General features: G+C 45.0%; 1 protein-coding gene across 1 annotated transcript; it reads left to right on the top strand.

The window, feature by feature from the left end:
- Nucleotides 1–257: 257 nt before the first annotated feature.
- Nucleotides 258–22,750, top strand: LOC129681164 (ras and Rab interactor 2-like; the record flags this gene model as incomplete). Its single annotated transcript, XM_055613041.1, has 3 exons — nucleotides 258–281; nucleotides 1,793–1,893; nucleotides 22,558–22,750. Coding segments are annotated over exons 1-3 (318 nt in total), but the record flags the coding sequence as incomplete, so codon positions are not given.
- Between the last annotated feature and the right edge of the window lie 1,335 nt (nucleotides 22,751–24,085).

Below are 24,085 nucleotides of genomic sequence, written 5' to 3'. Positions count from 1 at the left end.
ATGAGTGAATGAGTGAAATCAGACTTTTCAAGCAGCTTATCAGTAGACACACTGAATGTTAACATAAGCCTCATGTAGGTGAAAAATAACTGCACTTTCAAAAACCTGGAGCAGAGTGGCAAACGTAAGCACTTTCTATACACATACAGTGACGTGTAAAAGCTTGTAGTGAGCAGCTGGGGGTGTAGCTCAGACATGCATCACCGGCCTGGCATGCACAGATGCTGAGTTCAACCCCCAGCAATGCCAAAAAGAAGATGGGGGAGGGGAGAAAAACCCAGGTGAGTGGGTGAGCTGGAGACACAAGAGAGCTGAAGCCTCTGCCAGAAGAGGTCACGTTTATCCCCTAGATATCTCTGGGGCCTCCTCACCCACCATTCACCCGTTCTCAGCCTTGGTCAGTCCTTTCTCTTCTCTTAACTTGTCTTCTTGCTTGTATTTTTTTTTTTTTTAATTTTTGGAGTATATACTCATTCATTCATTCATTCATTCATTCATTCATTCATTCATGTGTAGGCCCAGTCCATGTTGCCCAGTATGGTCTGACTTCTGTGTTCAAATGACCCTCCTGTCTTTACCTCCCACATAGCTGGGAGTACAAGTATGTCCCACGGGATCTGTATTTATCAATCTTAAAAAACTAAGTTAGGCATACATAGTAACACATGCCTATAATCCCAGTGCTCAGGAGGCTGAGGCAGGAGAGTTGCCTTGAGTTCTAGGCCAGTTTCAGTGTACACAGCCGGATCCAGACCAGCCTAAACTCCATAGCAGAATCCTCTCTCAAAACACCAAGACAGGAATTGCAGGGAGAGAGACAAACGGAAGCAGGAGGATCTCAAGTTCAAGGTCAGCCTAGGCTCCATGGGAAGGCCTGGCTCTGTCCATGGCTCAGTCAACCAATCAGTCAGTTGATTGATTCTGGAGATGTAGCTCCAGTAGTATAGCTACATAGTATGTGTGAGGCCTGCGCTTGGTCCCTAGAACCTCAGAAAAATTGAATTTGTAAGTACTGAATTGTTGACATGTTTATTTCTTTCTGAACCAAGGTCTTATTATGTATCTTAGACTGGTTTCCTTTTCTTTTCTTTTCTTTTTTTTTTTTTTTTTCTTTTTTGTGGTTTTCAAGGCAGGGTTTCTCTGTGTAACCTTTGCTATCCTGGACTCCCTTTGTAGACCAGGCTGGCTTTGAACTCACAGAAATCCACCTGCCACTGCTTCCCTGAGTGCCAGGATTACAGAAGTATGCTACCACGCCTGGCTTGGTTTCAAAATTTTTATACCCCTTCCTCGGCTCTTGAGTTGCTAGGATTATCGTTGTGTGCCACCATGCCTTGTAATTTTCTTTCTTTTTTTTTTCCCTGAGACAGGTCTCACTCTGTAGCCCTGGCTGGGCTAAAACTTGTTATGTAGACCAAGCTGGCCTCCAACTCACAGAGATCCTTGAACTATTTCTTTTGACAAAAATGAATTCGGAGGCCTGGTTTGAGTAGCATTTATTTATTCTTCTATATTTATGTTGAGCAACCTAAACTGAGTGTCAGAACCTTTTCCTTATTACAATACTGAAACCAGCTCTTTCCCAATACCAAAACCTAAGTTCTTCCTCTTTTTAAAGGGGAGTTGCTCCCTCCCTCTTTATTTTTTTCCTCTGGTTAGAGGAAATTCACAGAGCAAAGGTTTAAAACTTGGGGGGGGGGGAGGCATCTGTGGCGGGTAGGAGCTCCCTGGCTTTAGGAACATGGCCCGCCTCTTCACTTCCTGACGTCACGCTATTTTTGTCTTTGAATAGCTCATCGACACAATTGCCTCGGAGATCGGAGAACTGAAACGGGAGATGGTACAGACAGATAGCAGCCTGGAAAATGGCCTGGAACCTTCTGAAACCCACAGGTGATCAAAGACAAAGTTAGGTGCTGGTTGCGAGTCGGGGGACTGGCGAATGAAGAGGGCTGATGTCCCTCACTCCTTCGAAGTTTGGGGACTGGAAGTGTGGTGACAATGCCAGATGAAATTCTCTGTAGGAGGTGGGCGTGGCCTGAAGCTCCTTCTCTGCTTGTTTATTTTAATTGCTTTGACGGCACTTGAACTTTATACCTTCTTGATTCCTCCTGGCACCAGAACCGGGAAATTGTCGGTGCCATGTCACAATGATGGAAAGAGTAACACAGCGGACTCTCCGTGCATGAAGTAGAATTCAGTATAGCCTGTCAGTCTCCAGAAGGTTTAAAGGGGAGCACCTAAAGAGGATGGACCCATTTTGCATTCTCAGGTCAGAAAATCCCTAGACCTACATAGCTCTTAACCTGGAAAGCCATCCGGGGGTTTTGGAACTGAATGAGGTTGTAAATGATTAAGACGGGAAGCAACAGGTTGTGCCGATTTGGCACGCTGCATACCCTTTGAGTATGTAGGAGGGGCTGGTTTTGATCTGGAAAATGATCTTTACAGGGGTCAGAGGTGGGGTCCTAGGTGGAAGGTCAAGTCTTTTAAGCTCTTTGATATAGCCTTTGTTGTTGGCAGAGAGGCAGAATGTCATTGCTGCAGAATGACAGCAATTGGTGCCTCAAAAACCAGATTCTTCGCTGGGTTTCCCCCTTTCCCGTTTGAGCCCTGGAAGAGTATGAACTTAAGATTTATGGTGTAGGTTCTGCTCACAAGTCACAGGACACGCGAACAAACCAGGTGACGCTGGTTGCCCAGGCAAGTTTCAAACCAGCCTGACTTGTTTGTTCTCTGACCGAGACTGAGGGAGAGAACCGTCATCCCAGGGAGGCAGGCGCTGGCAGCTGGAGGGTGGTGCTACAATGCCATGCCTCTCAGGAAGAGCTGCATTTGCCTTAGCTGGGCAAGCTCCAGGTACCCTCGCCACCCTGGCTGTCTCTGCAAAGGAGTGGGGAGAGTCAAGGTATTCCTCCACGCCTTTTGGCTTTTGGGGTTTTCTTTATACCCCAGTGTGAAGGGCTTTGATTAATTTAATTGTTTTCCTCTGTAACTTTTGACACTCATGCACAAGTGCACAAGGGTTTTTCAGTTAGAGATTTTTTTTTTTCCATCTCATATCCAAAGTCGTTTGAAGGCTCTTCTTAGCCCAGGGTTGACCTAGAGGCCTCTGCACTGTTACACTTAAGCAAACCTGAAGTCCAGGCTGATAAGTAGAATTTAGTGATGTCGGTTTCTTCCATGTGCAGGAAATGCAGTGCTGGGAGATAGACCCCAAACTCTGCCGGTGACAGACAGAGTGAAGGGAATGTCTCCCCGTGAGTATAAGTCACAGGAGCTGTTAAGGTTTGGGGGGTGGAGGGGTGGGCTGCAAGCCATTGAGATCTTGCTCTCTGACCTCAGCAGATTATAGGGTGGGAGAGCTGGAGTTCGTTTAATCACTAACTTCGCCTGTGTTTATCTGTGGTGCATGTTAAGTGTGTGTTGTATTACTGAGCTATACTCCCAGCCCTAGTATCTCTTTTCATCTTTTCCTTTTCAAATTTAAGAGTGATCAAAAGTGCCAGGCATGACTGGTCATGATGGCGAACGCCCTCAGTCTCAGCAGAGGCAGAGGCAGAGGGAGGTGACCTCTGTGGGTTTAAGGCTCACCTGACCTACGGAGCTAGTTCCAGGACAGCCAGAGCTACGTAATAAATAGACCCTGCCTCAAAGAAGCAAGCAAACAAAAACAAAAGTACCAGAAATACACTACAATAACACTTTTATTTAGACTCATGTACTTGGATACTGTGCTTATTAACATTGAAATTACCCATTTATAGAGTTACCTTACTTGCCAGACATAGAGGTAAATACTTGTGATCCTCGGATTGGGAGGTGGAGTGAGGAAGCTCAGGAGTTTGAGCCCAGGCTGGGTCTCGGGAAGTTATTGATTATTTAATGGCAAAGAAAGAGAAGAAACAAGGTGAATTGTCTTTAACAATGTATATAAGTTGTGCTTATCATGTGCCGGCCTCAGAGGTTTGTAGCTGCCAGCCAGTTGTGCTTTCCTAATGATACCAAAAGGCAGAGGTCCAATATGACTCTTGTTCTACTGATGTGGAAAAAAGGAAGGAAGGAAGGAAGGGAAGAGCTGGCTACAGCCCCGCACTTCCTTGGGGATTGCTTCTGTACTTCCAGTGTCTGTCCAGATGCGGCCCTGTCACCTTCCTGTGACGTCCTTCTCCATGAGTATGAGTCTGATAGCCGTAGCCATTGCAAAATGCCTGAACTTCCCCAGTTGATACAACCTGGAGTTAAATACCAAGCCAGTTCCCTCGGCAGAGAACCTTTACTCCCTTGCTTGTGTTAGCGTTTCCTTATTCCATGGTTAATTGTGAAATGCATTCGAAGTCTTAATGATTTGGTGTTTTGGTTTTTTTTTGTTTTGTTTTGGTTTGGTTTGGTTTGGTTTTTGCACCCTGGACTCCTTTTCAGAATACATTTTAAATGTATGAAATAAAATTGATAGGCTGACACAGGAGAAACAACTGTATTGAAAACAAAAGCAAAACGGTTAAACTATAGGGTTTCACAGCACAGACATTTCTTTGCTGGTGCCGGCGGGCCCAGCAACGGCCCTTGTCTGAGCAGAGGGGAGCTCTGTCCCTGGTGCTACTTCAGGAGAAGCAGCTCTGGGCCCTGCTGCCAGCAAAGGCACAGGCACTGGGGTGCTCTTCCCCCCACGTTCCAGGTAGAAGGAGCTGCATGTTCTCACCCTCCCCCCCCCCGCTGCGTACGTGTGTCTGAGCAGGTGCACCGGCATGCCTGTGGAGGCCAGAAGTGGCCTCTTGGTGTCTTCCTCTGATGCTCTCCACCTGATTTTTTTTTTTTTTTTTTTGAGACAGGTCTCTTGCTGAAGCTGGATTTCACTGTTTCAGCTACACAAGCTGTTCAATGAGCTCTCGGCTCCTCTTGTAGCACTGTGGCTGAAGGTACAAGCCACCATGTCCAACTTTTACATGGGTTCTGGACATCCAGACTCAGGGCCTTGTGTTTGCACATCAAAAACCTTACCCACTGAGCCACCTTCTTTTGGGCCAGTAGGTTCATTTCAAAGTGGAATTAAAGAAGCATGAGGGCGTGTCTCAGCTATATTCTACCCCTATTACTGCTTATACTCTGCACACATCCTTTTGCATATGTTAAATCATCTTTAAGCAGGATATGCTGGCACATGCTACAATGGTGCTAAGTGGAAAGTGGAGGCAAGAGGAGCAGAAGTTTGGTGTCTGGTGTCTGGTGTCTGGTGTCATGCCCATTGTAACTCTCCTCCCCTCCCCCACTGCTGCTCTGGCCCCTAGTCTATGCTCCCTTGCTCCCTGGCCCCCTTAACCCTGGAGTACCCAGAACTCTTAGGCCTCTTCTCTTCATCTCTTTGCTCCTCTTAATCCAGTTGGCCGTATCTAAGATATTTGGGGGTTTCTCTACTCAATGCCCATATCAGTAAAATGGGAATAATAATAGAGTAACTTCATAGCATTCTCAGGAAAACTCCGCAAGCCAAGGGCTATAAAGGACTTAGCGCAGTACCTGACCGAAGAGATGGAATGTATATTTACAATGTCTCTAGAGTCTCAAGTTAATCCCACCTGGCCTGTGGCTTTGATGCCATCTACATGTTGGTGATTTTCAACTTAGATCTCTTGATTGGTCCTCTTTATGGACTCAGAGGTTTGTATGACGCTTATAGAGACTATGCATGACACTTATAGAGACTATAGGACCCTTGGGGTCCCCTTGCAAAGCCACTCTGTCCTAGGTCTTTCTTATCCCACTTACATGAATCTTCCTGCCATTCCTGCAGTCTCTCTTATAATCCCTCTCCCATCCATCTTCAGTTCATAGCTGTTCCACCCATTCAAGTAGATTCACAAAGGAAACACTGTCACCAGCACCATCGCCCTAGCCCCTGTCCGGTATTCTAGCCACCACTCTCTCAATTTTTCTGGGCTTTTATCTAAGCAGTAATCAGAGAGTTTAATCCTAACTCATGCCACTACTGTGTTCAAAACTCTTCAACAGATTTCCATTGGAAACCAAAGTTCTCAACATGGCCTTCAAGATCCCCTGGGACCTATCTGCCTTCCCTGGCCCCTCTTAAACTACCTTTCCTTCTCTCTTACTCTGTGGGAGCCCCCGACTTCATCTCCAAGGGGCTCCTAACCTAGCCTTGTACTTGCCGTTCCTTCTGCCTGGAAGTAGTGAGAGGAAAGCAAGAAAAGAAAAGAAAAGAAAAGAAAAGAAAAGAAAAGAAAAGAAAAGGAAAGGAAAGGAAAGGAAAGAAAAGAAAAGAAAAGAAAAGAAAAGGAAAGAAAGGAGGGAGGGAGGGAGGGAGGGAGGGAGGGAAGGAAGGAAGGAAGGAAGGAAGGAAGGGAGGGAGGGAGGGAGGGAGGGAGGGAGGGAGAGAGAGAGAGAGAGAGAAAGAAAGAGGGGGTAGGAAAAGAAGAGAAAAGAAGAGGATAAAGTTGAAAATGAGTAGTCAACCTTAGACTTCATCCCTTGCCACAAAACAGGACCTGAGTCCCTTCCCCTCTGTCTTCATCTGTGCTTCCCCCATCAGTCCTGAGGCCTGGGCTTTTGGAATGCTTTGCTTACAAGCTAAGAGCTGATTAAATCTACTCTACCCTCTAGCAAAAAGAAGCTAGATGAGCAGGAGAAAGATGGCAGGGTTATTCACGAGGGTCAGCCCTCTCTACATGGGATTTCAAGTTTTTTGTCTCTATCCTTCCAAGGGTTGGGGAGTATGGGAACATAACAGCCTTTTGCTCCCCGTCCCTCTGAGTGAGAGACTGAGGCAGGCCCATTCTCCACCCTCATCTTCCCTGGGACCATCATTTTGAGCTGACAGTCTTAGGTATTCCTCTGTCTTCAGACAGAGAAGAGGTTACAAATAAATAAATAAACAAACGAATAAATAAATAAATAAATAAATAAATATATAAATAAGCTTGGTAAATATTCTCCTGGCTCAGACTGAAATTTCAGGCCCTCTGAGGACCCAGACTATACACAGTCCCTAAGGGACACTGCTCCTACTGCCACCTTGTCGGTACCCTGTGGCGTGGAGCGCTGGGTGATGTTTGTGGTCTTGCAGCTACTCGCTTCTCACACTACCCCAAGGTTCAGACAGGAATTTCAAGCTTCCTTGGCCAGCTCTAGTTAATACTGTTAGAATGTAACAGTTGCCCTTCACCAGTGGCCTGGTCTAGATGTCTGAGCTTCACAGTAGCAACCAAAGGGCTGTGACATGAAAACCACTACCCTCTCCCCTTGAAGATCCAGAAGGCAGAGAGAACTGGGGCTTCCATTTGGGCAGAGGTTCTCGGCCTTCCTAATGCTGCAACCCTTTAATACAGTTCCTCATGCTGTGGTGACCCCCAGCATAAATTCATTGCTACTTCATAACTGTAATTTTGCTACTGTCATGAATCATAGCGTAAATATCTGTGTTCTCCAATGGTCTCTTGGGGATCATGATCCACAGGTTGACAACAGTTAATCTAGAAGAAAAGGAATTTCATTAGAACATACCTCTAATGAGACAGCTGTGGCTATGTCTACTGCTTTGTGCCCTTCTCAACAAACTCTGCCTCTATTGGTAACACTTTCAAGACAATCCACCAATGTTTAATGTAATTCATCAAAAGTACATGAGTATACGGTGAAGGTTAAGGTGAGATTTCACAGAGACACCACACAGTCAGCACCCAGACCAAAAATGGCTTCTCAACCTCCCCTGAGGGCTTCCTCTAGTCATGTCCACTTCAAGCCTGACTGGCATTGCGCTAGGTAGTTCTGACTGACAGATTTATTGTTCGTCTTTATTTTGATGCTGGGAACTAAGCCCCATTCATTGTTTTACCTATCCCAGCTTTGCTCATTTTCCAATTTTATACAATTGAAATCGTAACAGCATGTGCATATAAAATCTGACTACAAATGTCATACAGATATTTTGTGGTTCTGCCTTTAAGATTACTGTATCTAGTACAGTTTCCCCTATTTAAGAATCTTATGTCCTCACCTTAGTAACTTCAAATATGGGATTCAAAGCCACCTCAGTTTACTCCTTCTTCATCTTTTCTTCAAGAAGCAGATACACGGAGACTCTGAATTGCTCATTCTTCTGAAGATTTTAGAGAATGCATTTTTGAGCTCCTTGGGAAGCCAGGTCAAGCCACTGAATGAAAAGTCACTATTTTTTTATTTCTTATACTATCTGTGTCATGAGCAGTGTTAGCCAGTAAACAACTAGTTTATCACATCTGGAAACCTGTTTAAACCACAGGTCACTGCTGTTCCAGACTTGGGGCACATGTTGGAGAGCCAGTGAGAAGCTGGTCCTAGACACCTGAGCCAAATTCATCTTTAAATGAAGGGTTGGCTTGAGAGCTGGGAGGTAGAGCCCTTAATTGGCATTTGCAAAGCTCTTGGTACCATTACTAAATAATGAATATTTGCCAACTGTCATGGGTGTTTTTGGTTTTCTGGTTTTTTTGTTTGTTTGTTTGTTTGTTTGTTTTATATTCTGGGCCTAGAAAATGGTTTCATTTTGGGTTTTTTGTGTGTGTTAGTGTGGGTTTGTATTTTTTCTTCATTTGTTTTGTTGTCATTGCGTGCTTCTTTTCAGTCAGTGTCTCTCTGTGTTGTTGGTCTATTCTTGGATCCGTAGGCTGTAGTGATCCTCCTACTTCAGCTTCCCCAGTGTCTGGGACTAGAGGCCCATGCCAGGGCACTAGTTGCCGTCCCTGTTTTGACCAGTGGCACCTTTCATGGTTGGCGTCTCTGACAATAGGCTTTGGCCACGTAAGTGTGACATAGGGATAGATTCATTTTACACTTCTTTTTTTTTTTCTTTGTCTATTGTTAGGGATCAAGCCCACGGCCCCAGTGTGTGCTCTAGAGGCAGATGCCTACCACTACCCTGTACCCGGCTCTATTTTATTTGGCAGCTGGGCCTCCTGGCTCGCTAGCTCTGCCACGAGCTATCTGCTTAGTTAGAATTCTGCTGGCGAATTGGTCCAGCTAGGCAATAGCATCAGCACAGCAGAAAGCACTTTAGTAGGAACCGCGAATGCAGGGAATGCATGCCCTTCCTGAAGGGTTGGTTGGAGGGCAGCGGAATGACTGAGCCTGCCTGGCTCCTCCCCCAGCCTGCTCTCAGCTCCAAGGGCAACCAAGACAACAGGTTCTTTGTTTCCACTTCTTATTTTTACAAGAACAAAAGAAAGCCTCTGCCAGGGCTGACTCCACATCTGGCCTTTTCATCTGGAGCTGGAGAGGAAGCTCCTGAGTGGAATCACCCCAGCCACCGTCCCCCTTCCCCTCCCCCAGTTTTGCTTGTGTGAAAATGGCCGCCCTGGGTGACAGCTATCATATTTTGTCTCAACTTCCGAGTAATTTCCTCCTGAGCCTCAGGAGATAGAAATTTAAAAAATCAAATGAAAGCACTAGAAGAAAAATGTGGGTTTTTTTTTTTTTTTCCCCTCAGAAAAATCCTCCTGCTACATATCATTAGAAATCACTTTCAGGAACTTGTGGCTTCCTCTGGCAAGAAGCAATACCCCCTCAGCCATGCGGAAATCCAATCCATAACCCAAAATATCGTACAGTTTCGTTTTCCCTTTAGAGTTTGAAGGGATAAGAGGTCCTCGGAGAATTAAAGCATCCATTTGTGGGAAGCTGGGAAACGTCAGAAGGGAGATATGTGGACCTGGAGCATTGTGATGGACTTTGCAGAGTGTGTACAAGACTCTGGCTTTGGCCCCACTCCTACAAAATGAACAAAATGGCAGCCCCAACTGAGAAAACTAGACTTGTGTGGATTCTGTTTGTTTGTTTATATCATTTTTACCTCGAATAAGGAGTTAAGTTGGATGGCTCAACTATCCCTCCCAACTCAGCTTTTAAAATATGCAGAGATTTTACAAAATCACAGTTCCCCAGTCCTCGGCCCTCCCCCTTCCTGTGTTGGCCAGTGGGTAGAAGGGCCCTCAGATTACCTGCCAACTTCTGTGCTACAGGCAGAATTCATGCAATAGGGCCTCATGTCATCGGGATAGATCTGGGCGTCCATTCATCTCCAGACCTTCCGGCTACCAAGAGCGAGTTAACTTAGCCTTCAGAGTCAGGAATTGTGGTGTGCCTAAAGGTGTTAAGCAATCATTGAATCATTGAAAAACCAGTAGGTGTTTTTGAAATTGAAGGTTTCTGGGAAGTTTTGTTTGCTTGGCATATGTGTGAGGAATTGTTATTTGTGTCAGTAACATTTTTTTCCTATATGGGCCCTTTATTTTTCTTCATAAGGACCCTACATTTCCCAAAACCATTGATCCTCAGCTCTACCCCGTCACCACTCCACCCCCAGCCCTATAAAGCCTGGGAATCATCTCCCACCAAATGTGGGGTCTGATTGGCCACTACTGGGCATTTTGCTACTGGCTCAAAGAATCCCTAGTACATTTGAAATCATTATATACCAAGACTCTACCCTCGGTCTGGTCCTCAGTTCTTTTTTATTTTATATTTTTTTGTTTCTTTGTTTGTTCACTCTACATCCCCAATGTAGGCCCTCCCTCCTCTTCTCCCATTCCCATCCTCCTTCCCACTTCCCCCTATGTCCCCTTCCTGCTCCTCAGATAAGGGGAGCCTCCTCCCGACCAATTCAGACCAGCACATCCAGTCACATCATGGCTTAGCCCCCATGGCTGGTGAGGCAGCCCCCCAGGGGGAGTGATTGAAAAGCAGGCAACAGAGTCCATGTCAGAGACAATCTCCTCTCCCCTTTCTGGGGAACCCATATTTTGGCCAAGCTACCCATTGTCTATGTATGTGTAAGGGGCCTAGGTTGAGTGCATGTGTGATCATTGGTTGGTGCTCTGTAAGCTCCGCTGGGTCCAGGTTAGTTGGCTCTATTGGTCTTCTTGTGGAGCTTCCTGTTCCCCCTGGGTCACTCTATTCTTCTGCGAGGCTCCCTGTGTCCTGCCCAATGTTTGGCTGTGAGTCTGAACATCTGTTTCAATCCGCTGTTCAGTGGAGCCTCTCAGAGGACAGCTATGCTAGTCTTCTGTCTGTAAGCATAGCAGAGTATCATTAATAGTGTCAGGGCATGGGGTGGGCCTCAGGTTGGGACAGGCATTGGTCAGATATTCCCTTAATTTCTGCTCTATCTTTATCCCTGAACGTCTTATAGGCAAGGTAAATTTTGGGTCAAAGTTTTTGTGGCTATGTTGGTGTTCCCCTCTCTCCACTAGGAGTTCAGTCTAGTCAGAGAGTAGCCTCCTCAGTCTCTATGATCCTTGCTACTGAGAGTGTCAGCTAGAGTCACCCCCATATCCTCCCAGGAACCTAACCTGTTGTAGGTCTCCAGCTTGTGTCAGAGATGCCCTTCCCGAGGTTTCTCTTCTCTCTGCAAGCCCTCTGTGCTCCTGCCCCTCTTCCAAGTCTGATCTAAACCCTCATTTCTCTCCATGCTCATTCTTCAACCCTGCTGCCTCTCTTCAACCACTTTTTCTATCTATTATATTTCCAGTTCTGAGAGATATTTTCTTCTTTGGATCTATGAATTGTAGTATAGTTACCCTGTACTATATGGCTGATATCTGCTTATTAGCGTACACACTATGTGTGTCTCTCTGGGACTGGGTTACCTCACTCAGGATGATCTTTCCTAGTTCCATCCATTTGCCTGCAAATTTTGTGATTTCCTTGTTTTTAATAGCTTAATAGTATTCTATTGTGTAAATGTACCATAGTTTCTTTATCCACTCTTCAGTTGAGAGACATCTGAGTTGTTTCCAGTTTCTATCTGTTATGAATAAAGCTGCTATGAACATAGCTGAGCAAATGTCCTTGTTGTATGGTGGAGCTTTTTTGTTTTGTTTTTGCCTTTTGAGACAGGGTTTCTCTGTGTTGCCTTGGCTATCCTGGACTTACTTTGTAGACCAGGCTGTCCTCGAACTCACAGCGATCCGCCTGCCTCTGCCTCCTAGAGTACTGGGATCATAGGTGTGTGCTACTGTGCCTGGCTAGTCTTCAGTTATTAATATAGCCCAAGCACTAACCCCTCAAAGCAAGAAGGTACTCATATGTGCCAGTGGGTCGTTAGATTTCAGATAAATGAGAACTCATGGATAAATAATAAAGCCCCTTGCTATATGTTCAGTGGTCCCCTGGTCTCCAAGCCTCCTGCAGGGCACTTGCCCTAACTGAAGGGTGGTCCTCACCAGTGCTGTCCACTTTCTGCTTTCTCTCCTGAGCACCATGTTCCTGGTAGAATAGTCTTCTCCCAGTACTGAAAGAAGCCCTCTGTATTTGCCAACCTTGAGGGTATTGTCATCAGTGTCCTACTTTGTCCTTGCAAATCTAGACTAAATGTCATCATTGGCTTTCTGCCCTAAAACTAGAAAGGTTATCTGTGAGAGGAATCCATGAGCAATGAGGAAGGAGCTGCTAAAACCTTAGATTTGTTAGTCTGCATCGAATGAGGCTGCTTTCTGGCCTAAGGTCCCAAGACAGCCAAAGGCTTGGTACGTGTGGTGACTTTGGCCACTCATTTCCTGATAAACACACAGACAGGAGCCCTTTGTCCACCTGAGGCTAGATCTAAGCAGCCAGAGTCTGCTTATCCAAGCCCGACTGAGGAAGGTTGAACATAGGGGCCTCAGAATGAGGCTCAGATTAAAGGCTCATGAGCATCTCCTGTCTGCATAGCACCTCTCGCTCAGGCTCCTGGTCACACCTGCTCTGGGCTGGGTCTGAGCATGGTTCATGTTAAATCAGCATGTGAAAAGATAACGCCTTAGAGATGGGTTATCTTTTGATGCATTATAGACATCAGTGAGGAGACTAGGGCCATGGACTACTTATAGCTGAAGGAGACTGGGGAGGAGGCTAGGATTTAAGCTCAGTTTTAACAGGTCAGAGGGAGCCAAATAGAGCAAGGGCATTCAGGAAAAGCTTAGCCCTGTGGGAGAGTATGTGTTTAGCATGTGTAAGGCCCAGGACTCTGTCCCCACCAACATACAAATAAATAACAGAGGAGCTGTTTAAACTCAGCAGGGAGGGGTCAGCATGAGAAAGAGTAGGTCTTACAAGGTAGCCTTCTCAGCTGGGCTCAGTGGCATACACCTGTGGTCAGGGGCAGGCAGATCTCTGTGAGTTCGAGGCCAGCCTGGTCTACAAAGCGAGTCCAGGACAGCCAAGGCTACACAGAGTAATCCTGTCTCAAAACCAAACAAACAAAAAAGACCAAAACAAAAAAGCCAAGGTGGTCTTCTCTATGAATCCAAGGGAGAAGTTGGTAGATATTAATAGGAAAAATGGTCTCCTTTTCTAATCCAAGATGTTGTGTTCCAGATTTCAATCATCTTCACTCCTCTTTTCTTTAGTATTAACTCATGGGTTGTTTAAAGTGCTTTTCCTTTTATATATTTTTACTTTCCTTTAAAAGTTAAATTTCATATCTCTACTGTGACTGAGAAATACTATTGTAAAAGGATATTATGATATTGTAGTTTAAAGATTTTAATCGGCTTTAATTTTTATTCTACAGTTGGACATTTCATTCCATAAGCTAGAAGTATTCCAAAGAGCAGATCAGGAGATTTGTAAAAAAATTGATGGAGAAGGACTAATAAAGCAGGGGATGGGGATGAACAAAAATCAAATCAATCCTTTCAAAGTTTCTTTCTCTGTAAGATGGCAGGGGGAGGGGACTGGAATCAGACTGATAGACATTTGGGCATCAGATTCCTTCAAGCTGCTTGTGCATGGATGAAGGTGGAGGAAACTTTGAGGAAAACTGGCCTTTGCAGACTTGCTATTCTGGCACAGTCAGTATTTCTCAGAAGGGCAAATAAGTGGCTTCATTTCAGTTTGGCAACATTGAATTTGATTAAATGCTTTAACACACACACATACATATATAGGTGTATGTGTGTATGTATGTATGGTGGAAGAGAAGGTTTATTGTAGATAAAAGGGAGAGCATAGCCAGAGGCAGAGACATCTGGGAGAGTCCAGAGTAAACATCCAAAATGAGCCGGGCCATGTGAGAGGAGCTGCCAACCTGTGCCAAAAGAAGCTGTCTGGTCTCCTGGAACCATGTGGGTGCTGGGAATCAAAGGCAGAGCAACCTGCCCCCTTTACTGCTTTGCATCTTCCTTGTCCCTGGCAATGTGAACTTTAGCCTGAGTGACGTTTATCTTATTCTCTTACAACCTTGCACAGGGGCTCAGTCCAAAAACAGTGGCCTCCTGTAAATCCCAGGGAACACTATTGAAGCTAGTTCTAAGCAGTAATGCCCATGCTTCTGTTTGCTATCTTAACTACTCTGCCACATTTTAGGAAAACTGTAAGTTTTTATTTTTATTTGTTTGTTTGTTGTTGAAACAGAGTCTCACTATGTAGCCAAGGCTGGCCTAGAACTCACTATAGTCATCAAGCTGGTCTTACACTCACAGAAGTCTGCCTACCTCTACCTCCAGATATTAAAGGTATGTGCCACCAAACCCAGTTTATTGTCACTTTTTAGCCAACCTTTGGGATGTTATCAAATATCAAAATGACCCATCCTGCAATCCCAGCACTGCTGAATGGCTGAACAGGATTATTACATGTTAAGTTTTGGGCCAGCCTGGGCTACATAGCCAGACTCTACTTTGTTCCTGGTGGAACTGTTTTGAGTTTGCATTTTGATGTAGCAGAACTGTAGCTTTTTATGCTCAGGGATGAAATGTAAGCCCCAATTCAGTTACTGGCCAAAGCAACCTAGAACTTGGGCTTGGCTTAATTGTTGTTTCTGTTTTCTCTCCTTGCCAGTTAGCATCCTATTGGTTATAATTGTCCGCATGCTGTAACTGCTCCAGGAAGACAAAAGGAAATGTGTTTCCTTTAACATCAAGAACCAGGGACTAGAATACAGGTCCAGGGTAGAGCGCTTTCCTGGTGTGTAAAAGCTTAGGGTCTCTCTTGTTTTTGCTGCTGTACTGAGTACTCCAGGCTAGTTGCTTTTGGGAGATTCTGTGTTGGGAGAGCTTCCTGTCTTGACCTTCCATTTCAAGATAGAGATGCTGGGATTAATCATGTGCACTTTTACCTGGGTTCCAGGGACTCAAACTCAGGCTGCAAGGCTCGTGTGGCCCCTGCTTTTACTAGCTAAGCCATCTATCTCCCTGTCTACAATTTTTAATTTAAAAACAAACAAGCAAGCAAACATGTTAAAAGAAAACTGAGACACATACTATCTTAAATGACAAAAGGTGCCCAATTTTAAAAAGTCTTAGTTATTCAACTCAATAGAGGTTTTTTTTTTTACACACAAAGAGAAGGTCTAGGGATTTTTTGTTTTGTTTTGTTTGTTTAAATAAACTTATTGTGTTCTGTTTTGACAGAGGGAAGACAAAATTAGAATTTGGTTTAAGAATCTTAATTGGCCTTATTTTCAGTTGTGGGATGGAACAAAGTATCAGTCCATCAATCAAAAATGAGTATAGCAATGAGCCAAAGACAGGAGGTTGTTGTATAGCCAAAACTAGAACCATCTTTAAAAATTGATTTAGTTGTTTCAAAGTAACCTTCCTTGTAAGGTGGGAAGAGGAAGAGAGTAATACATATAGGAAGGTCTCATGAGGCTGCCTAACCCAGGCAATCCAGGATGTTGGGCCTTGAGGAATGGAAATAGGAGGACTACAGATTTGAGTCAGCCTGTGAAACCTTGTCTTAGAAAAGGAGAGAGGGAGCCAGGCGTGGTGGCTCACACCTGTAATCCCAGCTCTCTGGGAGGCAGAGGCAGTTGGATCACTGTGAGTTTGAGGCCAACTTGGTCTACAAAGTGAGTCAAGGACCTCCAAAGCTACACAGAGAAACCCTGTCTGGGAAAAAAAAATGAGGGACTCAGTGTGATGCTGCTATACAACTTTAATCCCAGCATTTGGGAGGCAGAGGCAGGCAGATCTCTGTGAATTTGAGGCCAGCCTAGTCTACATATCAAGTCCAAGGACAGTCAGGATACATAGATAGACACTGACAAGAGGGAGAAGGAGGAGAAGGAAGAGAAGGAGAACAGAGGAGGAGGAGGAGGATTCACATAACTAGTTAACAGGGGCTACTTCAGGTAACCTTTTTATTTGATTAAGGCAGAGGGAATATGGTTAAGTCAACTGAAACAGTCTTGTTTTGGAAGTTGGCTGTTATCTCTGTTGATTCTTCTTGGGGGTTGTTTCTAGGATTCTTTGGAGGAAAGATAACAACTTACTTTGGATTTGACTTTGAGCAGCCATGACACCATTTTGACTTCAAGCTACCTGTCTATAACAGAAATTTAGTCTATAACAAGGGAGACCTATAATTTTTATCTGACAGTCCCCACACTCCAGAGCCTTCCAGAGCACTGCACATCTGCTGAGACCCAACAGCCATTTGAATATGGTTTGGTTTTGGTTTTGGTTGTTTGATTGGTTATTTTTTGAGACAGGGTTTTTCTTGTAGCCTTGGCTGTCCTAGGCTCAATTTGTAGACCAGGCAGGCTTCAAACTCACAGAGATCCGCCTGATCCACTTGCATCTGCCTCCCTGAATGCATGAGCGCAGCCATGCACTATTTTTGATTGACAGTAAGAATCTGGCTTTTTGCCCTGATGTTTTTGTTATTAATACCTGAAATAGGATTTTTATATCTGGAAAATTATGGGCTGAATTTACTCTGCTAATATTTTTCTGACTGAAACAACCTCCCCTCAATTTTAATTAACTAATTAGTTAATTAATAAATATATATATTTTAGGCAGTGCCAGAAATTAATCCCAATACCATGCCCATCCAAGGCTACACCCCTAGGCTATATAGCCTACCCTCCAGTTTTCATATCTTTTACTTTACTGTCTCACATTTGATTGAAAAGACTACACTATAAAGTCAAAACTAGCACTTCAGATGCGTTGTCAGATGGAGCAAGGGAGAGGGAGCAGTGTACTGGAACGCTCAAGAAGGCATGTTGGTATACCTCAATCACTAGAACTTGCCATCAGCTGCTGCACTGTGGGCTCTTCTGACTTCCAGGTTATGATAAGAAAGTGAAAGCGCGTCTCTCCTTCGTAATCTGCTGCACAGCCACAGTTTCTCAGAGATGAACCTAATCCTGCTGATTCTAATGAAACTAAGGCGAGTGTCAGCATGGCTTTTCGGCTGAGAGTTCACTTTACATTCTCACTGACCTTCCGACTCCTCTAACTAGTAATGCCCGGTTCCTAGAAATGAAGAAAGCAGAAAGCCCCTCATCCCACGCTCCAAAGAACCTTAAGTCAGGCATCACCCAGGGGCTCTGGTGGTTAAGTCAGAGCCGTGATGCTGGACTGTTGTTTCCATAGCAACAGATGTAAGCTGTGAGTTTTCCAATGGGCATCTATTCTCCTCCCTCCATCCTCTCCCATCCTTCTTCCCACTCTCTTGCTAACCCCCTCCTCCCCTCAAATATTCCCTTTGCTTTCAGACCATGTATGTATGTGTATGTGTATTTAAATGTAGGTTCTGCATATGAAAGAAAATATGCAATATTTTGTTCCCTCCCCTCTTGCTCCTTTTATTTCCTTTTGCATTTAAACCCTTCTGTGCTGCCATGGACCTTCTTCGTTCCTTATGGTCTTTTACCTATTGGACTTAGCAACACAGTCACAATCCTTGCTTGCTCTCAGGCAAGTGATCCTTAAGGCGTAGTCACCACCTGGTGTTTGAGGTGCCCTTTACAAATGAGAAAAAATGAAGCTCAGAAAGGGAGCTGGTCAAGGTCTCACATGAGACAGACATCATGCTTCCACCCTTGAGGCTGGCCCTTGGGACACCCCACTGTGACCATTGTCATTATTATAAATGCCTGGATTGCATCATGGGACACCTTATTACCTTTCTGAGACACCCAGTCTTCGTCAGCACTCATTTACATAGAAACACCACTGGTTTCTGCTACTCTCAGATGGGTCTGTCGTAGGGAGAGTTCCCTAGAAGCAGAGCCTGATGCAGGGATTCTTGTGCAGATGGTTTGTGGAGAGAGGCAAGGAAGCAAGGCAAAAAGAAAAAAAAAGTGTGGTCTCTAAATTTTACTCCAGAGATGCCCCACCTTGAGATGAGAAGGCGGCTACCTTCTCCAGCCACATGGGTATGTCATGAGCAATAGTTGCTTTCCAGGGAGAGAGCACAGCAGCTCTCAACCTGTGGGACATGACCTCTTTGGAGGTTGCATATCAGATATCCTGAATATTGGATATTTACATTACAGTTCACAACAGTAGCAAAACTACAATTATGAAGTAGCAATAAAATAACTTCATGGTTGGGCTCACCACAGCATGAGGGTCTCGAGGTTAGGAAGGTTGAGAACCTCTGGGGTAAGAGTATCTCTCAGGCATTTCCAGGAGAATGAGGAGTCTCTAAGCTGCTGGCAGGCAGTGCCCTTAATGACCAGGGTGTGGGCTCCTGTTCTGGAAAGGGGGCTCTGTGGGGAGAGAGCACACAACTGACAGTCCATATTTCATCCATCAGCTCTTTCCTGAAGATTATCCCTGATAAAAGCCACTTGGCCCTGTAATAATACACTATAAACCTCACATGGCTGGCTGGATCAAGTCAATACCAAAGACTAATTGCAAGGTCTAATTTATGGTTTCTTCTTTACAAGGCTCCACGAATCTTACTCACCATCTTCCTGTCTGGGCTCTGGCTGCTTAGGCTGAGGCTAATCATCAGAACAAAGAGCATTAAAAAAAAAAAAAAAAAGAAAAGCACCTTCAAACTGGGGAAGAGTTGTGGGAGATGGCCTTCTAGGGAGATACAAAATGCCTTCTTACTGGACACACATGGGAGGAGCACCATTTTGTTAGACACTGTTAATTCTGGACTTGATAAAATATGGCAAATTGATGTTGGTGGGAAATGTTGGACTATTGTTTTTGGTTTGGTTTGGTTTGGTTTGGTTTGGTTTGGTTTGGTTTGGTTTGACGTGCTGAGGAGCCAACTGAGGGTTGAATATGCTAGGCAAATGCTATACTGCCGTACCTCCCGACTCTGAAATATTTACATTTTTTAAGTAGTGTGTTACCACTCCCCTCCTCCAGCCCCCTAACAAAAGCAAAGAGCCAAGTGATCAGAACCCAAAGTTAACATTTCCTACTTACCTCTCCAGCCAAATGGTCCACACAGCAAAGTCCTCCAATGGACGGGATCTGTTTTCCTCAGAGCTTGGGAGAACTGCAGCAGCTCTGGTCTACCAGAACTTACAGAATCAGGATCGAAACCAGGAGTCTGTGGCTTTACCAGTCCCCAGAGGGTTCCCACACAGGCTCACAGATTTGGCAAGCTATGGAGTCTTTAAATGTGGCTCCATCTGGGATTCCCTGCATTCTCATCTGCACATCCTGCCTCAGATTGTTGACTTGATCTGAAGGGCAGAGTCACCACTGACTCTTCAAGTTGCTGGGATGGTTCTTGTAGACAGCCAGAGTGGAGAGGCAGTGTTGTCTCACCTGTGTGATAGAATCTTAGCTCCAGCTCCCCTTGGAAGAGTTTGTTCTTTCCTCTCTCAATAGTCAGTTTAGAACACCCAGAGGGACTGTGGTGGCTTTTGCAGAAAGGACAACTTTCCTTATTTTGACACCTCTTTCTGAAAACTGGCAGCAAAATTCAAAGAAAACTTTCGCATGTTTGAGCAAAAGTAAAAGCACAACAAACAGGACCTCTCTTTGATTCTGTGTAAGCTGGGATCTCACAGGCTTGCCCTGGCTGCCCTTGACGTTCTTGGGTTCAAGTGATTCTTCTGCTTCATCCTCTAGCATAACTGGTGCTTTGGGTATGCATCTAGAAGATAAGTGAAACAAGAGGCTGTTTAGGTCTGTATAAAACCAAGACACTGGTGTAAGGGATGGGGTGGGGGTCCCTGACCATCCTGGTGTTCTCATTCTGCCTCCATGAGTAACAGAGGTGGCCATCACAGGTTGGCTGTCTCTTAGGACTGGCATCGTGCACATGGACAATCTCATTCTGCAGTCCTCCCCTCTCCTATCCTTCCCAGTCTTGAGGCTTTGTCCAGGACACACCCTGGATGTGCTTGATGACTGAATGTACCGTACACTAAGTCTGTGCTTTTGGACACAAGGATCAGGCCTGACATTCCTGCTGGCTGCTCCAGACCAACTGTGGACCTGTTTCCACAGAGCCAGGGAAGGTATCAGTGCTGAGAGAAGAAGAGAGTCCTCAGAGCCAAGCAACCCTGGACTAGAATTTCATTACTCTTCCCCCTGTGCCCATGATCAAGATATGACCTCCTAATTCCTTCCTTGTATTGTGTTTTGTTTTTGAAACATGATCTCACCTGTAGCCTTGGCTGGCCTGGAACTCAAGCTGGCCTCCAACTCAAAGACATCCCCTGTCTCTTCTGGGATTAAAAACCTGTGCTCCACACCTGGCTACCTTGACGTCTTGATCCTTCTACCTCCATTTCCAAGTGTTGGAATTATACATGCCTGTGTGCTTAGACCAGCACACCTGATTCTTCTTGAAAGCCAGCATCATAGTAACTACAGAGCCGTGCCTCAAGGGGGAAATGATACAGTGCTCGCAAAGAGTCCAGCAGCTCCATACATCCCCAGGCCTCAGTTTTCTCATTTTTCACCTAGGATTAAACATTAGCATCAAAGGAGGGCAATGTGGCCTGTTTGTTGATATGATTCACAAACCATAAAATGAATCATTCAGGGGTTTTCGGCGTATTCATGACATTGTGCAATCCTTGCCATTACCACACACCACTACAACTTGCAAAGACACCTGGTACCTGCTTGTTGTTGCTGATCATTTCCCTCTCCTTTCCTCTCAGTCAGCCACTAACCAACCTAGTCTCCCCAGGACTCTTCTCATTTGGAACCTGTGTAATAAAGTTGGTGATACTGTGGCCTTAGCTCAATGCTCCTTAGTCCCCTACACAGTATCTATGAACTTACGCAGCTGGCTCCTCTCTTTTAGCAGGATGTTCTCCAGGCTGACCATGTGGCAGCATTCCACGTTGTGGCTGAGTAATATAGCTTATCCATTTATCAGTGGGCACCTTTTGGGTTGCTTTTTTGTTGTTTATGATTTGATACTTATGGTTTATTTGTGGGGTTTTGGCTAGTTGTTTGTTGTTGTTGAGACAGGGTCTCACTATGTAGCCCTGACTGGCCATGAATTCACAGAGGTCTGCCTTGCCTCCTGACTGCTGAGATTAAAGGCATGTGCCACCATGCCACACCCAACTATAAAAAGCTTTTAGGATATACATTTGTTGGCTTTTATGAATAATGTCACCTTGATTTTATGAACAGGACAGCACCACTGAGTTATGATATTGTTATTATCTATAATGCTGGGGATGAAGAATGCTTAGGGTTATAGAAGAAAGTAAAACCAATTATTTAGATACAGGACAAATATCCTCAAGTGTGTGTGCCTATAAAGTGCAACAGAGCTTGTGTTTGTGCTGAGTGCTTTTAAGCACTGAGACCTCAGGCTAACTGCATCTGAAGTTTGAAGGTCTGGCCTCCAAGTAACAAATACTTTATGCCCAAAGACAAACAAACCTAGGCCCACAGCATTTATGGTGGCCGTAAATACTGTAGAGGAATTTTAATTCAGAATATGGCTGCTCTGGCAAGAAATCACATCCAAAGGCCTTCTAGATCTGGGTGATCTGGCTGGAATACAAACACACCTTTAATCCAGGAGACAGAGGCAAGTAGATCTGAGTTCAAGGCCAGCCTGGTATAGAGCAAGTTTCAGGTATAGAAAAGTTTCAGGTGGTACATGCCTTTAATCACAAACAATGAAGGTAAAGTTAGTTTGTAGAAGGAAGCATCCATGTTTGAAACTTATGTCTAATTAGAGAAATATTTGACAGAATAGGATATGCCCAACTCTCAGGAGAAGAGAGAGAAAAGGGAAGCTACTTAATGGGCAATGCAGAGAGAGAGGAGGCAGTTTTACCAGGACAGTAATAGAGAGACAGTAATAGTGAGAGAACTCAGGTAAAGACCAAATGAGCCAGAGAATGAGAAGGAGCCAGGAGATTAGAGCAGATTGCTGAAGTTAGTTTGAGGCCAAGCAGAACAATTTAAAGGCTGAGAGAAAAGCCAGATTGAATAAGTTAGCTCGCAGAAGAGTTTGAGCCAGAACAGCTGAGTTCAACCAGCCAGCCCAGAGCTCAGAAAGAGCTAGAAAGGGTGAGCTTATTAAGCAGTAAGACTCAGAGGCTGAAAACTTTATAGGCAAAGGTTAGATTGTAAGTAGGCTAGAAGCGTCTAGGACTAGGCCTAGGTTAGCAGACACAGGCAATAAGCCTTCAAGATAACACCTGAAGCAGACGAACAAAAGTTCCTCTTACACAGGAGTTTTTGAAAATGGGAATAGAATGAAATAAAGCATGTCTGTCTCAATGCCTCTAGATAGAGGACGGTGACCCCAGGGTGGTGCACGTGCTATGACGGGCCTGCCCGCGAGATTTCGGGGATGGCATCAGGCATTTGAGCCCAGTCCTTTTCTTTCTTTTAGCATGGTGAGACACAAGGATGATGGCTGCTCTGAAGACAAGGATGGGAAGACATGTCCCCGAGACTCTGGCTACGACAGCCTCTCCAACAGGCTCAGCATTCTGGACCGGCTCCTCCACACCCACCCCATATGGTTGCAGCTGAGTCTGAGTGAGGAGGAGGCAGCGGAGGTCCTGCAGGCCCAGCCTCCAGGGGTAAGCCGCAAGACTTAGGAGAAACACTTTAGAGATGGTTTTAGCAAGCTCCTCCCAGCTTCCAGGGAGTGTGATTTCCAGCGTTGATGTCAAATACAGTGCAGGGAAATTCTGGGGTCTGAAAGGCAGGTTCTAGGAGCAGACTCCTTTCCAGTCCTGTCTTCCTGTCTTCATCTTCTGTTATGGGACTGTATGGCTCAACAGGGCCCCTGGCCAGATTCCTTGGGCCTAACCTTCTGTGTTTAGTTCTGAATCCCTGGTTGTCCCTGATGCTCTCCTTTCATTCTAAGTCTAGAGACCCTGAGGGGCCCAACCATCTGTCTGGGAATACAACCTTAAAAGGTTCTGTGACCAAAGACCCATCCTCTCAGTCTGCTTTGCCTTTCTTAGTAGCTTTCCAGGTGAATCAAAGTCTTATTCTGTTTCAGCAGTTGTCACCTGTCCAGGTCCATTGCCTCCTCTTATTCAGGCCACTCACTCCACAGCTAGACACTGCAGGCCATGTCTGCAGTCCTGGCACTTGGTTGGCTGAGGCAGGAGGATCTAGATTCAGGACCATCCTGGGCAATATAGAAAGACTCTCTTTTAAAAAGACAGGGCTGGGGAACATGTCAGTAGATAAAGCTTTGTCATATAAAATACGAGGACAAGAGCTCAGATTCCCCAGCCAATTTGTGAGCTCTGGGTTCAATTGAGAAACTTTACTGAATAAACCATAGGGAAAATTGACAAAGATACCTGATATCAACTTTGGGTCTCAATACAGAAATACCATAGCTCCATGAAAGTTTTTTAAAAGCAAACAACAACAAAACATTATTTAATGGCTGGCATATCCTGTGCTGTTCATTGTGGTAGGGCCTCACCCCACTGTTGCTATTTAAATTCTAACACACTATAGTGAATGAAATGAGCAACTCCTCTATGGAGTTCCACTAAGCACATTCTCTGTACTCAGGACACACAAGTGGCGAGCATTGCGGGTGTCCCAGAGAAGAAATCTTTTCCATCATTATAGAGCATCACTTTGTGCAATGTCCACTTCCAAGCAAAGCACAAGTACAGTAAATCACAGATAAAATAAGGCTTAAAGTGCATGCCCAAAGTAACTAAGCCATATGTGGATAGCAAGGAGAAAATTCTATCAACAGCTAGCTAAGGAGGGCCATAGCAGCAGGACACAAAACTCAGCTTTAGAGTCCTGCAGCTGTCCAGGCCTACCTGTGTCACTATCTGTCATTACAAGTGAGTCTGTCTGTCTTTGCTTAGGTCTTCCTTCCTGAAAACACACACACACACACACACACACACACACACACACACACACACACACAC

This window comes from Psammomys obesus, unplaced genomic scaffold (assembly GCF_907164565.1).
Source record: "Psammomys obesus unplaced genomic scaffold, mPsaObe1.curated_primary_1811, whole genome shotgun sequence".
Lineage (NCBI taxonomy): Eukaryota > Metazoa > Chordata > Mammalia > Rodentia > Muridae > Psammomys > Psammomys obesus.
This window is presented reverse-complemented; position numbering and strand designations above follow the sequence as displayed.